Source organism: Peromyscus maniculatus, chromosome 23, assembly GCF_049852395.1.
Source record: "Peromyscus maniculatus bairdii isolate BWxNUB_F1_BW_parent chromosome 23, HU_Pman_BW_mat_3.1, whole genome shotgun sequence".
Lineage (NCBI taxonomy): Eukaryota > Metazoa > Chordata > Mammalia > Rodentia > Cricetidae > Peromyscus > Peromyscus maniculatus.
In genome coordinates, this window is record NC_134874.1 from 37,977,462 (window position 1) to 37,993,909 (window position 16,448).

At 52.4% G+C, this 16,448-nt stretch overlaps 1 protein-coding gene across 2 annotated transcripts in view; it reads left to right on the plus strand.

Annotated features, from left to right (window-relative positions):
* The first annotated feature begins 1,288 nt into the window (after positions 1 to 1,288).
* The window catches only part of Tecpr1 (tectonin beta-propeller repeat containing 1), a 30,309-nt gene continuing 15,149 nt past the window's right edge, over positions 1,289 to 16,448 (plus strand). Inside the window, exons 1-10 of one of the 2 annotated variants that reach the window (XM_042268606.2) lie at positions 1,289 to 1,508; positions 5,864 to 6,098; positions 6,185 to 6,367; positions 6,577 to 6,699; positions 7,188 to 7,313; positions 9,406 to 9,580; positions 9,670 to 9,770; positions 11,103 to 11,204; positions 12,995 to 13,140; positions 15,091 to 15,599. In XM_042268606.2, the coding sequence (XP_042124540.1) occupies positions 5,874 to 6,098; positions 6,185 to 6,367; positions 6,577 to 6,699; positions 7,188 to 7,313; positions 9,406 to 9,580; positions 9,670 to 9,770; positions 11,103 to 11,204; positions 12,995 to 13,140; positions 15,091 to 15,599 (1,690 nt within the window). In that variant the 5' untranslated portion in view covers positions 1,289 to 1,508; positions 5,864 to 5,873. Of the gene's footprint in view, positions 1,509 to 5,863; positions 6,099 to 6,184; positions 6,368 to 6,576; positions 6,700 to 7,187; positions 7,314 to 9,405; positions 9,581 to 9,669; positions 9,771 to 11,102; positions 11,205 to 12,994; positions 13,141 to 15,090; positions 15,600 to 16,448 lie in introns of those variants that run through there. The other variant, XM_042268607.2, reaches the window with a different exon arrangement.

The window sequence follows — 16,448 nt, forward strand, 5'->3', positions numbered from 1 at the left end:
CCTCATACGCATAAACGTTTTTGAAAGAACCAAGAAAGGAGGAGGGTGTGCGGTCAGCCTCCCATTGCTGCAGAAACACCTGAGATAACTAATAAAGAGGAAAGGTTGCTGGGTGCGATGGTGCACACCTGTAATCCTAGCACTCAGGAGGCTGAGGTTGGATGACCGTGAGTTCAAGGTCAGCCGGGGCTACATACTAAAACCTTTGTCTCAAAATACATAAATTTTTATTTTGCCCCACAAATTTGTGAGTCCATGGCTCCCGTTGCTCTTAGGTCCCTAGCTAGGCAATACACCATGGAAGAAGCATGTGGCCGAGCAAAGTCTGCTCTATCAGGCCATAAACTCACGAAGTGAGTGAAAGTCAAGGGCTGAGGCGCTCAGCTCTTTTGGATTCTTGTGTAGGTCAAAGTGTGTTGTAGAATGAGGTCCTCGGAGAAAAGCAGCTGTCGTGCTCATCAGATCAGCGTGCTAGGGGCCAGACTGCTGATGTTCCCTCAGAGGGGACTGGAAGGGTCACTGGACCTGAGCTTTCAGATGCTCCCCCCAGCCATTTATATGCCATTCTGCCCCGATTGCCTAGGATCTTAGGAGGTGCTAGAGCACACAGGCTATGCGGAAGCCATCAGCTATGACGGGAGGGGACTTTCAGGGGCCCAACTTCAGGGTCTCTTTTGTAGGCAACCCCTCATCCATGTACTGTAAGTCTGATGAACTTTTGTGCAATCGGTTTGATCAGTCATTGGGACCTCATGAGGAGTAGGAAGACATCGCCCCTCCCCCCCCCCTTCAGGGAAGGAATTCTTGCAACAAAGTGGGAAGACATCAGTCCATCCAGGGAACACTCACACAACATTAATATTACGCTCCATCGATCTAGGTTATCAACGGCAACCCCAAGACACGGAGCAATAAATACCCTGACGCCACGGGGCAGTCACAAAAGTCACGTTTCCAGGAGTCCTCCCAAAAAGATTAACGTCTGTGCTCAGGGCTACTTTCTAGTTCCAAGGAATCCATCCAGCTGCCATGTCCTCCTCTGCGGGTCCCAGGCCAGGCGCACCCTCTACACGCCCGCCTGTCCTCAGGTCACCATACATTCTGCGTTTCAACATGCTCCCGGCCCGCCCATCCTCGCCTGAGGTTCTCGCGTCTACACCTGCCTGCTCCGCTCCGGAAGCCAGGTCCTGAGGGGAGAGGATGCAGCAACTGGCGCCTAGCATCCTCACACGCAGGACTCAGCCTGCCCGCGGGACCAAGCGCGACCTCGGGAGTGCGCAAGCGCGCCGACCCAGCGCGGGTGAGCTCGCCGGCCGCGGAGTGCAGCAGTCAATCGACAGCTCCCAGGCAGTTGCGTCACCGTGAGTCTGACCAATCAGTGCTGACCTGACCATTGCTTCCGGCCTGCCCTCTCACCTGAGGCCGGGGGAGGGCCCGGCTGGCTGTAGCAATAGACTAGGAGTTCAGGAGCATCCACTAGGAACCCGCCCCGCCGGGCGTGGGCCCAGGTAAGTGCAGCGGTGTCCCCATGGCATCGGTGACAGGACCGTGGGGACTCCTATCCGGGGAGGTTGGGGCGGCTCAGGGCCGAGGTGCCTCCGGTTTCCCGCTCCCCCTCCTCCCTTGGCTGCGTTTGCTGGGACGGTCGATAGAGGGAGAGGGACTGTACCTGTGTTCTCTGCTGCACACCTGCGGGGCACCGCCCCCACCCCTACCCTTACCTCGAACCCCCAAATTCCAGTCCAGGGACCGGGTCCACAGCACGCCCTCACTGCAGCCTTAGGACCGCAGTGATTTGAAGAAGCCGATCGCTGAAGCCTGAATGATTAAGAGAAATGGAGCGTCCGGGGGCCTGTCCGCAGTCTTCTCCCTTGACGTTGTTGGGAGCAAATCTCCTTGCCCTGGGATTAGTGTAGGCAGATGGTCAGGGCCCGACAGCTCCGACATATGCTCCTGATGGCAGTGCAGGGGACCCACCTGTCGGCCAAGTGCAGGAACTGGATAAAAGCCAGGGTGCTTCCTGCCCGCCGGCCGCCGGGGGCCGGGCGGACTCTTGTTTATTCTTCAGGAAGGGCCCTCACACCCATACAAGCTCTGTCGTCTCTTTTAACAATAATGTCGCTTTGGAGTAGTTCCTGCACTTGGCAGCCAGAAAAGCAACTTTAATAGCCAGCGCACAGCAGATAGGAGTTGGGGTGTCATAGAAAAAAGAGGAAGCCCTTAGATTCGGGAGCAGTAGACATTGGGATGCTTCCTTGTGCAGGCTTGTGGCTTCTAGGACATCCACCCCCTACTTGCCCTGGGCCCACTCTCTGTCTCTCTTTCTCTGTGTCCCTCTGTGCAGATAGATGCACATGTGGATGTGGAGGCCAGAGGTCAACCTGCACCATCTACCTTGGTTTCTTTTCTTTCTTTCTTTTCTTTTTTTTTTTTTTGAAAGACAGGATTTCTCACTAGCCTGGGGCCACTGATTAGGCTAGGGTGACAGGCAAAGGAGCCCCAAGGACCCACCTCTCCAGCTCTGGGATTATAAACAAGTGCCATTATGCCTCACTTAAAACTTCTATTTTACATTTATTTACTGTGTGTGTGTGTGTGTGCGTGCGTGCGTGCGTGTGTGTACGCTTCCCATGGCTCACTTGTGGAGATCAGAAGACAACTTGCAGGTGTGGGTTCTCTCCTTCCACCATGTGAGTCCCAGGGATCAATCCAACTTAGGTTGTCTAGCTTGACAGAAAGTATCTTTATCCAATCAGCCACCTGGCTGACCACACCGCTCCCCTCACCCCCAGGATACACTTTTTTTTTCTTTTTTAACACGGGTTGAACTCAGGTCCTCCTCCTCACAAGGCACTTTACCAACTAAGCCATCTCCCAGCACTCTTGTCTTTGTTTGTGAGACATAGGACTCACTATTGAGGCCAGGCTAGCCTGGACTCCGAGCACTCCCGCCTTCCGGGGCCTGGGAGAGCAGACTTGGGCCACCACACCAGGCTATTCTTTCGGTCTCTGAAGGGATCTGTGGATGGACTGACCCAGAAAGGCAGCTGGCTTTTGTGGTGCTGAGTCTGTTTAACCAAGCGACCGAAGGACCGAGTTAACACTTGTTTTTAGAGGTTTGTGGTGAAGTAGAGGTTGCTTCTGTGGGAGACGGGCCCTCTATCCCTTCACTTCTGCAAAAACAATGCTATCTCAGGATCCCAGAATCACAAGACCTCCACACACCCACTTCAAGAGTCCTGTGACCCAGTGACCCAAGCCAGGTTGCATGGTGATCTCACAGGAAGAGGCATGTGACCCGCTGGGGAAGCATCCTATGGAGAGGCACAAAGGAGTTGTGGTTGGTCAAGGATGTTTGTCCGGTATGGCCTTTAGCTCAGATGGGACTGGTGCCTGAGTCCCCACTGGGAAGGGAGGTGGTAAATACAGCCCCCGCTCCATCCTGTTTCCGCAGCAGGGTATGCTTCCATTAGCTGCCCAGAAGGCTCAACTATGTCTGAAAGAAAATTACTGCTTAGTCATTTATCTGAAGGAAAATGTTTCAAATGCATCTCTACTTTTTGGGCTCAACCTTCAGGCTCAGCTTGACTTAGTCGGTTGTTTATACATTGAATTGTGAATTGGTTTTGGTTTTTTGAGACAGGATTTCTCTGTGTAGTTTTGGTGCCTGTCCTGGATCTCGCTCTGTAGACCAGGCTGGCCTCGACCTCACAGAGATCCACCTGCCTCTGCCTCCCAAGTGCTGGGATTAAAGGCGTTTGCAACTACGCCCAGCTGTGAATTGTTTTTGGAGGGGGCGGGGGATTGAGACAGAATCTTACAATGTAGCCTAGGCTAGCCTTGAACTCCTCATCCTATTTCTGCCTCTTACGTGCTGGAACTACGGGAATATACCACCTTGGCTGGCTTGAGTTTTATTTCCGTTTTTAAAAATTACTTTTTAAATTTATTTGTTAATATTGTGTATGTGTGTGCACATGCTAGTAGTCAGCAGGCAACTTTGTATAGTAGGTTCTCTACTTCTACCTTCTGTGGTTTCAGGAGGTTAAACTCACATCGCCAGCCTTGTGTGGCAAATGGCCTTTACCTCCTGAGCCATGTTGCCCAACTCTGGCTTGATTTTTCTCCTCAAGAGACCAGAGCCTAGTAAGACAGCAAACACCTGTAATCCCAGCACCAGGGAGACTGAGGCAGAAAGATTGTGGGGTTCAGGCCAGCCTGGACTATATAGTGAGACCTTGACTCCCAACATATAAACAAAAACTGAGGTGAGTGTGTAATGGTTGTGTATCCAGTGATAAAGTGACATCAGTGACAGTCACAGAGGTCATGCTGGACACTGGACCGTGCTTATCATAAGTTCTGTGTTACCTCATTTAGTTCTTAGGAAGTAGGTCCTTTCTGATTGTCACACGTTATTGCATGTACTCAAGGCACAGAGAGGATAGTTGGCTTTGGTGATACTAGAAGCCACTTGTGGGGTGCACACCTGTAAGCCCGTCACTCGGGAGGTGGGGTTAGGAGTTCAAGATCATCCTCTGCTTCACAGTGAGTTGGAGCTATGGGAGACCCTGTCTTAAAGCAAAATAAAAACAAACAAATAAAATAATAAAGAAAAGAAGTCATAGAGCCAGGCCCCAAACTCTGGTGCTCTGGATTCTGACAACTCTCAGAATGGTCAGTGTGAAGCAGGTAGAGGGACCTTCAAGACTGGCCCAGAGGAAGGGAGGACAGATAGTTGGTGCCACTGGGGCCCCAACTAAGGTCTCTAGACAGAGATACTTTTCAGATGAACTCAGAAAGCTAGTATCCTGATTCCTACCCCACCCTCATGTATACACGTGAGTGAGTGTGTGTGTGTGTGTGTGTGTGTGTGTGTGTGTGTGTGTGTGTGTGTTTGCTAGAGAGGATGAGAGAGCCCCTGTGGTTGAAGAGATCATTGGTTCTGTAGGAACACTCCATTCTCCTCACCACCACCCCCCCCCCCAAAAAAAAAAATCACTGCATTCTGGTGCATTCTGGTGGTCAGTCTCCCTCCTGGAGTCTCTATTTCAGGTCATGGATGTTTCTCAAAAGTTGTCCCCGCCTGCCTCTGGCTTCCTGTTGCACATCCCTGCAAGCCCGCTCTCTCCTTTGTGACTGTCAGGCTCACTGGGTTCCAAAAGAGCCGATTCTGCCTGAGGCAGATGCTCCTATTTCCAGATTGTTCCATCTCCAGTCCTCATCACACTGGTGGAGCCTTCTGGAGCGCCCCCGTGCCCGACTGCAAGAGCAGAGCGGCCTGGCACAGCCTCGAGGTCCTTAGATAAACTTACCTATCTTCCCAGTGCTTCCAATGCCCAGGCTGGACTCTCTCGACAGGTTCTCACGGAGCCAAGGCAGGCCTTCAGCCCTGCCTTTCTGAGTGTTGGGATTACAGGAGTGAGCCAGCACACCTAGTCTCTGGGATGCTGGAGATGACACCCAGCACCCCGTGCATGCTAGGCAGCACCACACAAACTGGGTGTGGTGGTGCACGCCTGTAACCTCAGCATTTGGGAAGCAGCGGCAGGAGGATCAGAAGTCAAGATCATCCTCGCTACAGAGAACATTTGAGACCAGCCCTGGGGCACTTGAGACCCTGTCTCAAATTTAAAAAGGCAAAGCGTCCCCATAATGAGAAAGAAGAAGAGGCAAAGAAAGAGGTTTATACTGGAAGGCACGCTTTGCTTCTGGTTGCTGTGGTGACTGCTTGCCTATCTCTTGGGGACCTCCCTGTGCCATGTGTGGGATGATGCAGCCAACTAAACAAGGTTCCCATGATGTCCCTGGTCCAGGAGCCATGACACTGATACCTTTTCTCTTGTTCCCGCCTTCGCCACAGCGCTGTGGCCATGCCCGCCTCCGTGCTGTGGGCCGTGGACCTCTTCGGGAGAGTGTACACCTTGTCCACGGCTGGCCAGTACTGGGAGCTTTGCAAGGATGTCCAGATGGAGTTCAAGCGGGTCAGCGCGGCCACTCAGTGCTGCTGGGGCATCGCCTGCGACAACCAGGTCTACTTGTACGTGTGCCCCAGTGATGTGCCCATCCGCCACCGAGAGGAGGCCTATGAGAATCAGGTAGTGCTGGTGGGTGTGGGGTTGCTGAGGTGGTCCGCTCCCCTCCAGCTCGTCCCTGAGACCACCTCTGTGTCTCCTGGCCTCAGCGTTGGAACCCCATGGGAGGCTTCTGCGAGAAGCTCCTGCCGAGTGACCGCTGGTCGTGGAGTGACGTGAGTGGGCTCCAGCATCGGCCGCTGGACGGGGTAGCCCTGCCCTCGCCACACTGGGAATGGGAATCGGACTGGTACGTGGATGAGAACTTTGGAGGGGAGCCCACCGAGAAAGGGGTAGGTGAACTCAGTGCCCTCCGTGGATGCCCCTTGGGCTCAGCTTGTCCCCCAGTGCCACCCTCCCTGTTGGTGTCCAGCCTCTGCTTGCTACGGGATTGGACACCCTAGTCCCCCCTTCCCTCCCTTTATTCCTCCACCTTCCCATCTCTTCAGATTCCACGCCCTCCCCCGCCAAGCCAGATAAGGCTCCAACCTTGGTATTTCAGGGGTGGACGTACGCTATGGACTTCCCCGCCACCTACACTCGAGACAAGAAGTGGAATTCATGCGTGCGGAGGCGAAAGTGGATCCGGTATAGGAGATACAAATCCCGGGACACCTGGGCCAAGGTCTTTGTGCCTAAATGGGGCAAGAGTGTGGGGCATGGGGTCCCCGATAGGAGGGTCATAAGGATAGGCATCTTCCCCCCCCCCCCCCCCCCCCCGCACTGGGGTAGAAGGGGACACCATACTCGCCCCTAGAACCTGGCCTTCGATTTGTTTGCTGTAGCCCTACAAGTCCCCTCATTTGGGAGATGGCCACATAGGGGCCAAAGTCAACACCAGACTTGTCCTTTCTTAGGCTTCCCCTCCCCCACCAAAGCTCTGATGTTGTCCCCATGGCCCAACTCCAAAGCAGTGGCTCAGGTCTGGCCTCGTATGAAGGGGGCAGAACAGAGGATATCCATGGCCAGGTCCATGGGCCTGCAGTCTTGTGAAGTCAGACAGCATGGCCCACGGGGAGGGTGGAAGGACCGGAGGAGAGGCCGGCGGGGGAGGGTGACACAGTGCGGGTCACCCGGTGGTGACAGCCGTTGCTCCTCACCCCTTTATTTCAGATCCCCTCCAAGGATGACCCCAAGGAACTCCCTGACCCCTTCAATGACCTGTCTGTGGGAGGGTGGGAGATCACAGAGGAGCCTGTGGGCCGCCTGTCAGTGTGGGCTGTGTCCCTGCAGGGAAAGGTAAGTCCCGCTGCCACGGTGCCCAGGGTCTGCCCTGGCAAAGGAGGCCAGCCGCAGGCTGGAGTGGTGCAGGTGTTCCCCAAGGTGGAGAAAGAGAGCTATTTGCCTCCTGTCCCTGGAACTGGGACTTCCTGGGCAGGCAGAAAAGTTACCAGACTCCACGATACCCTGGAAGCCTTGGGACCTGTCCCTCATCCTAGCCCACTTCAGACGTAGATGTAATCAATTCTGTCTCCTCGGGACAGGTTCTGGGCTCCCTGCCAGCTCCTCCCTCCAGTCTCCAGGAGCACTGTGGATGTGTGGGTGGGTGAATGGCTGATGTGTGGAGACTGATGGTGTGTAGCTAGATGGATGATGGTGGATATATGGATGGATGGATGGATGGTGTATAGTAAGTAGATGTGATAGATAACAGAAGACTCCTGGGTGGGTAGGTGGGTGGGTGGGTAGATGACAGGGAGATGGATGGGTCAGTGGTTGGACAAATGGATGGTGGGTGAGTGAGTAGATGGTTGGGTGGATGGTTGAATGGATGATGGGTGTGTGAACGGATGGGAAGTGATTAGGTGGATGAGGAGTAGGTCAGGTGGTTGATGGGTGGGTGGATGGATGTATGATGTGTGGGTGGATGGATGGTAGGTGGATGGATGGATGGTGAGGGAGATGTATTGGTGAGGAGATGGATAGATGGATGGATGGGTGGGTAGGTGGTAGGTATGTAGACTGGTAGTGATGGATAGATGCATATTTAGGGAGAAATCTTTTCTCAGAGAGTTTGTGAAAAACACCAAACCTGGATGGCAACAGGAACCCAGATGATCCTAAGCATAGGGGTCTGATGCCTTCCTTGTGGTTTTAGATCTTATTTTATGATTATTCAGTAACTCCTGCATTAACCACATTAACCACAGGTCTTCACTGTCTTTGGAACAGTCAAAGCAGATTCTTTTTAGCAGGCTTACCTTTGGCTGGGGTCATGCTCTCTCAGGTTTAGGTAAACCACAGTCATTTCCTCTGAGCCTTTCTGAAGGGTGGTGGAGAGGAGCCCAGCAGAGTGGGAGTGCCAGCTCAAGACATCCCACCTGGATGCAGAGAAGGCAGAGTAGGGGCCACACACCTGAGTGTCAGCCAGCTGTGAGCCTGCATCACCCGGCACCACCCCTGCGCGCCACAAGAATTGGCCCCAGGGAGGGCCCTGTGCCCCGGAAGGGAGAGACTTGTTGTTCCCTGAAGCTGCCTACTTGGTAGCCAAAGAGAGGCTTCCCCGCTGGTCCAGCAGGGCCCATCATAAGGGTAGGGTGGCAAGACCGGAGAAGTCAGAGTCCCTAGTCTGAAGATGGTTCTGCGGAGCCATCCTTCCCTAATCTCCTTTACCTGAACTGAATCAACTGCATAGGTATGTGCTGTCGACCCCAGCTACAAGTCCTATTCTGTAGGCCGTATGCATCTGTGACCATGCACAAATATGAACATGCACATGCATGTGCTTGCGCATGCACACACACACACACACACACACACACACACACACACACAAAACTACTTTTGAGATACCATCTCACCGGAGTCAGAATGGCTATCATCAAGAAATTAACAGACAACAATCCTTGGCAAGGATATGGGAAACAGGAATTTCATTGTTCAGGTTAAAGAGCAAAAGAAGCCGACATTTAAGACATTGGCTGTCGTCCCCCCCCATCCCCGTCCCCATCTCCCCACCCCCATCGTCATGGTGTCCGTCCGCCCTCCCCCCAAACCACCATGACCCCGCCTGCTTCCCTGTGACAGGTGTCCTGGGAGCATTTCACCACTAGGGGGCACAGGTTTCATGGACTGCCTGGGAGCGGCTGAGCACTCCATGCTGACACTGGAGTCGGCTTGTAGTTAGTTGTTCTCACAGGCAGCTCCCGAGAATAGGTCTGTCTCTCTAGACCCGCCAAAATCCAGGCTTTGCACTTTCTTGCCAAGGTGTGTATGTGAAAGGAGGTCTACAGAGTGAAGGTCTGTGAGTGTGTCAGAGACCCTCATATGTGGCCTCTGCAGGTAGACAGATTTGATGATGTGAACACTACATTTTCTCCTCTCTTCCCAGGTGTGGTATCGAGAGGATGTCAGCCACCCCAACCCAGAAGGCTCCTCCTGGTCTCTTGTGGATACCCCAGGGGAGGTGGTCCAGATCAGCTGTGGGCCTCATGACCTCATATGGGCCACCCTCTGGGAGGGGCAAGCCCTGGTCAGAGAAGGAATCTGCAGGAATAACCCAAAAGGTAGCCAGCCCCATAACAGGAAGCGGGGTACTTCCTGTCCAGAATCTTGGCTGATGGAGGCTGCCTGGGGTTTCTTTGGGGACTGGCAGGAAGTTCCTGGTCCATAGTGGAGCCTCCTGGGTCTGAAAATGGTATCATGCACGTCTCCGCGGGAGTCAGTGTGGTCTGGGCCATCACAAAGGACCGCAAAGTAAGAGTTGGGGGCTGGAGCTGGGGTGGGTAATGGTGCCATTTAATACCAAGGCTTTCTGTTCCTGTGAGCATCATCTAGACCCATTAGTATAGATCCTGTGAGTTTTCCTTTTCTTTCTGAGATGGTATACTAAACATAGTATGTGGCAGAGGCTGGCCTTGAGCTTCCGACCCTCCTGCTCAGATTACAGACGTTTACCATCATACCTGGCTGACGCAGTGCTGGGGACCAAGCCCTGGACTTCATGCATGCCAAGCAACTCCTCTACCAGCTGAGCCACATCCACAACCCCTACTGTGAGCTTTTTCTGGTGTTGAAATCATCACTCACCTCTGGGGTGTCTGATGCTGGCTTGTGGTACCCTCACTCACATCGCTGGACTAAAATACTGAACAACCATAGGCCAACCATATCAGATAATGGGAAGCCAATGTGCCAGCAACCTTGGCCATTTAAATGCTTTTCTTTTCTCCTCTGCCACTTGTATCTTAGCAGAGGCAGGTCCAGTCACGTTTGCCAGTTTTACATTTCACACAATGCTTTTGTGAAATCTGTCTGTCCATCTATCATCTCCCTGTCGGCTGTGGTACTGGGGGAAGGGAGCTAGGACCTTGTACATCATGAATTCATTCTAACTATATGTAGGGGCCCTTCCTGCCAACCCAGTACCTTAAAAAGGTTTTCTGGAATGAGCCAGTGAGGTGATTCAGTGGGTAAAGGTGCCTGCTACTAAGCCTGACAACCTGAGTTCAAACCCCAGGACATACATGGTGGAAGGAGAAAACCAATGCCTTCTGACCTCCACATGCAAGCTGTATGATACATGTCCCTCTCTGCCCACCCCCCAAATACATAAGTAAAACTACAGGGAGAAGCTCCCCTCAGATTTGGAGGTGGCTCAGTTGGTAAAACACTTGCCTTGCTATCATGAGGACCTGACTTCCAGCCCTAGACCCAGTGTGAGAGTGCTGGGCATGCTGGTGTGTGCTTGTAATCCCCTTGCGGGGAGGTGGGAACAGACGGATCCCTGGAGCTTGCAGGCCAGCCCGCCAAGCTAACTTGGCAAAGTTTAGGCTGGTGAGAGACCCTGTCTCAAAAAAAACAAACAAACAAAAAAAAAACAACAAGGTGGACGGCACTTGTGGAATGACAGATGAGGTTGTCCTCTGCCCTGCACGCATATCTGCATGCTCAAGCACACAGACAGACAGACATACAGACACACACACACACACACACACACGCACACGCACACGCACACGCACACGCACACGCAGACCTCGGTCTCCAAAGATCTCCAGGAATGCATGCTCCTTTCTGATTTTCCAGGTGTGGTTCCGAAGGGGTGTCAACTCTCACAACCCCTGTGGCACCAGCTGGATCGAGATGGTTGGAGAAATGACAATGGTCAATGTGGGGCTGAATGACCAGGTAGAGATGCACGTGGTTCTTCCCAATACAGCTTATCTACCTGCTACCCTCCCGTCCCTTCTTCCCGGGCAGGGATTCCAGATGGGCACAGTGATGAGTCTGAGGGTACCCGGGGGTGGGGAGGGTGAGGGGGTTCTAGAGTCCTGGCATCTCTATTCAGCTCAAGGTCATTTCACTTAGGACCCTGCAAGGCAGTCTGCTGGTGAGGAAGGGTGGGGCGTGCATCCTAGCTATAAGAAGGCAGCATTAAGAGACTTGGCGTGGGGGGCATTGCTAAATGAGAGAACTGTGTTCCTTCTCTTTGACTCTGTGATGCCATGTTTTTCTCATAGATGTCATCTTTACAGTAGGACAATGTTTCCTTCCTCCTAAAAAATAGTGCGGTTTGGGCCTGGAGAGATGGCTCAGTGGTTAAGATCACTGGCTGCTCTTCTAGTGGACCCGGGTTTGATTCCCAGCACCATGTGGCTCACAACTGTCTGGGACTCCAGTTCTAGGGGATCCAACTACCTCTTCTGGCCTCTGCAGGCACCAGACACATATGTGGTACACGGACATATATTCAGACACAACATTAGACACATAAAATAATGGATTTTTTGTTTTGTTTTTGTTTTTTGAGACGGGTTTCTCTGTGTAGCCCTGGCTGTCCTGGAAATCGCTCTGTAGACCAGGCTGGCCCCTAACTCATAGATCTACCTGCCTCTGCCTCCAGAGTGCGGAGTTTAAAGGTGTGCACCACCACCACCCATCTAAAAAATAATTTTTATAAAGATATGAGGGGTTGGAGAAGTGGGTCAGTGGTTAAAAGTGCTTACTACCCTTACAGAGGACCCTGGTTCGGTTCCCAGCAGCCACATCAGACAGCTCACAGCTGTCTATCACTCCAGTTCCTGGGGATCTAACACATTCTTCTGGCCTTTGCAGGCACACACACACCTGTGGCGCACATAAACTCGTTCAGGGACAGACATACATAGAAATAAATAATTCTTGGGCTAGATCCCTAGTGCCACATAAAACCAGTGTTGTGCATGGGGAGGTGGAGGCAGGAGGATCAGAAGTTCAAAGTCATCCTTGCTGACATAGTAAGTTCCAGCCCAGCCTGGGCTACATGAGGCTCTGTCTCAAAAAATAAAACACGAGACTGGAGAGATGGCTGAGCAGTTAAGAGCACACACTGCTCTTGGGAAGATCCAAGTTCTGTTCCCCGCACCCATCTTGGGATAGCTCACAACCACTTCTAACCAAGGGATCCAGTGCCTTCTGGCCTCCGTGGGCCCCTGCATTCGTATGCACATACCTACATACATACACACAAAAATACACATAATTAGTTTTTTTTTTAATTAAGGCAAAAGCACCAAGTGGACTCTGTGTCCCAGCACAGTACCTGTCAGCCCTCTCTTTACCTTGGACCTTGTCGTCCCATAGCCCCAGGCTGAAGTTTTGGAGACCCAGAGCCAGGCTTCTGATTCTCTGGATTTGCTCTCCACTTCCCCCAGTAACCTCTCACTTCCCCCAGCCCTGCCAGCCTTTTCCTGCCTGGATTTCCGGGTTTCTGCAATCATCTGCCACCCCTACCAGATATTCCTAGTCCTGACGAACACACTCCTACATGCACCCCCGCCCCCCATGTCACGATAAGGGGATCCCCGTCTGCATTTGCGTACCTGGTCTTCAGTCCTGTTGAGTACTCCTGGACCTTCCACTCGTCCCCAGCCCCTGACAGAAGGGGTAGGAGCTCCAGGTATCGGCTGCCTCTCAACAGCACCCCTTGTCTGTTCCAGGTCTGGGGCATCAGCTGTGAAGACCGAGCTGTGTACTTCCGACAGGGCGTCACCCCCAGTGAGCTCAGTGGGAAGACATGGAAGGCCATCGTTGTGGGCCGAGAAAGTGACCGGTCACACTCTGGCAGCTCATCCAGTCTCCTCAGGTGACACCAGGCAGCAGGGCACAGAGGAGTTGGGAGGAACAGACTTTCTGTGGCCTCATGGGGCAAGGCCAATGACCTTGTAGAAAATCAGTCTCTATCAGAGGATTGTGAGTTCTAGACAAGCCTGAGCTGCACAGTGAGACTTTGTTCCAACAAAAACAAAAAGACAAAAGAAAAAAATTCTGTAGCTAGGCGCCCTAATCATAATTTGATTGCTATGATAAAACACTCTTACCAGAAGCAATTCAGTGGAGGAAAGAGTTTATTTCAATTGCAAGCCATAGTCCATCATTAAGGGAATCAAGACAGGAACTTGAAGGCAGACCTGCTTGCTGGTCCACACATGGAGCGTTACCTCTGACTAAAGAAGTTACAGCCGAGCTATGCAGGAACGCTGCTTACAGGCTCATGCCTATCTAGCTTTCTTCTATAGCTCAGGACCGCTTGCCCAGGGAATGGTGCTGCCCACAGTGGGCTGTGCCCTCTACATCAATTAATAATCAAGATTCCCCGACAGACTTGCCCACAGGCCAGTATGACCTAGGCAATTCCCCGTTGAGTTTCACCTCCCAAATGTCTGATTCTTAGCTTGTCAAGTTGACAGTTGGAGCTAACCAAGACACTGGGTAATAGTTAACAGTTGCATGAATTTTTAAGTGTGCAAAATGCTACTGGATTGTATGCTTTAAAGTAGTCAGTGTAGCCCAGAGATAGTAGTACACACCTGTAATCCCAGTGCTTGGGGATGTGGAGGCTGGAGGGTCATAGTGAGTATGATGCTAACACCCTGTTTCAGAACAGCAACAACAATAAAGGTCAACTTTAGTTGGCCATGGTAGCACATGCCTTGTAATCCCATCACTCAGAAGCTAAGGCAGGAGGATCACAAGTTCAAGGGCTGCCTGGACTACAGAGGGAGCTCAAGATTACCTACAAAGGTAATTTAGTGAGGTCATTTTAAAATACGAAAGTACAGCTGGGTGGTGGTAGCACATGCCTTTAGTCCCAGCAGAGGCGGGTGGATCTCTGAGTTTGAGGCCAGCCTGGTCTACAGAGCGAGTTCCAGGACAGCCAAAGCTGCACAGAGAAACCCTGTCTCAAAAAACCAAAATAGATAGATAGATAGATAGATAGATAGATAGATAGATAGATAGATAGATTGCTCTTTGTTAAACCACTTCTCTAGCCCTGGATTTAATCCTCACTCCTACAGTAATAATAATAACAATAATAGTAACACCAACAAAAACAGAAGAAGAAGAAAAAAAACCCTCAGTGTACTTTCCCTTAATCAGAAAGATGCCAGAGAGCTGGTGATGTTGGAGCAGTTCTCGTCTGTCATGCACAAAGTTCTGGGTTACATCCTCCACACCACATGAACTAGGTATGGTGGTGCACTGTAATCCTAGCATTTGGAAGGTAGAGGCAGGAGAATCAGGAGTTTAAGGTCATCCGTGGTTATATAATGAGTTTGAGACCAGACCCTGTCTCAGTACTCCAGTTGAGTGTGGTGGGGATTATTATACATTCAGGGGTAGCTACAGAGTGAGTTCCAGGCAACATGGGATATAGCCTGTCTGTGTCATGGAGGATGGCCCTTGAACTCCTGCTCCTCCTGCCTCTACCTCCCCCAAACTGGGATGACAGGCGTGCACCCAGTTTTATGGGGTGCGGAGGACCAAACTCGAGGGTTCACCCATTCCAGGCAACTGCTTTACCAACTGAGCTACTTCCCCAGCCCATCTAAGGACGACAACAAGCGCACACCCCCCTCAACCCTTTGGGGTGTGATGGGGTCTTCAGCCCCTGGGAAGCAGAGTCCATGTGTGCTGGACAGGAGCAGCAGACAGGAGCTCAGTGAGCTTGTGGCTTGACTGAATCCACACAGTGAGTGCCAGTGGCAAAACACATCTTCCACCAGGAAGTGAGTTTGTCCTATTTCGTCCTCAGCGCTGGCTGCTTCTTCGGTGATGAGGTGAGGGGCAGTGGTTCGGAGTCTGCACCCAGTGATACCGATGCCTCCTCGGAAGTCGAGAGACAGGGCCCCGAACAGCCTCTCCCCAAAGAATCTTTGGACGATTCCAGGAACCATAAAGAGGGCTTGTCCAAGGGCCCCGAGACCAGCAGGAACACCGAGCAAAGCATGGAGAACTCCTGCCTGGCCAGAGGCGAAGGGAAGGCTCCTGGGGCCTCTAGCGCCGATGAATGCCCCCACGACCCAGCCTCCGCACCAGCCGAGCTGCCCTGGACCAACATCGACCTAAAGGAGCCCAAGAGGGTGTCTAACCAGCCGGCTGCAGGCTTTCCTGAGACTACGGGCCTCTCCTCCCTGGGGCTTTTCCCACTGGGCATGGAGGAGCCCTACGGGGCAGATGACCATCCTCTGTGGGCCTGGGTGTCTGGAGGAGGGTGTGCCGTGGAAGCAGGCTCTGTGCTCAAGTGGTTCACTGTCCAGCCAGGTGAGGGAGCCCATGGGACTGGTGTCTCCAAAGCGTCCCCGTGAGTGTCTGCGGGTGCACGGGGTATAGGTTAGCCAACTTGCCGCCCTGTCCGACGGCTCTGTGCTCAGCCGCCTTAACCAGGCAAGACCTTGGGTCAGTCCAGCCTTCTGAGGCTCCAGGGAGGGCGGCTCACAGGGCAGTTTGTAAGATAGAACTTTCTAGCAAGAACAGATGGGAGCTGGGGAGGTGTCTCCATGGGTAAAATGCTGTGCAAGCTGAGGACCTGAGTTCAGATCCCTAGAGCCCGGGTACGAGTTGGGTATGGCAGTATATGCCATTAATCACAGGGCTGGGGCTCACTGGCCAGGCAGCTAAAGTAGTGAGAGATCCTGTCTCAAAAAAAAAAAAAAAAGGAAGCTGGAGAAATGATTGAGAAAAGATACCCCACCATCAGCACACACACAAAGAGAAGGAAGGAAAAAAGAATTTGTTTTTTATTTTATTTTATTTTTATTTTAGTTTTGGTTTTTCGAGACAGGGTTTCTCTGTGTAGATTTGCGCCTGTCCTGGATCTCGCTCTGTAGACCAGGCTGGCCTCGAACTCACAGAGATCCACCTGCCTCTGCCTCCCGAGTGCTGGGATTAAAGGCGAGTGCCACCACCGCCCGGGGGAAAAAAGAATTTAAGGACTGGTTTGGGGACTATTGTAGTTCCCTTTCTTGTTGCTGCAACAAAAACCCCTGCCAAGGAGGATTTAGGAGGGGAGGCTAATTTTGGCTCATGGTTCAAGGATACAGTCCATCATGGTGGAGGGAGCCACACTGCACCCACAGTCAAGAAACAGGGACGGATGCTGTTTTCCTTTTT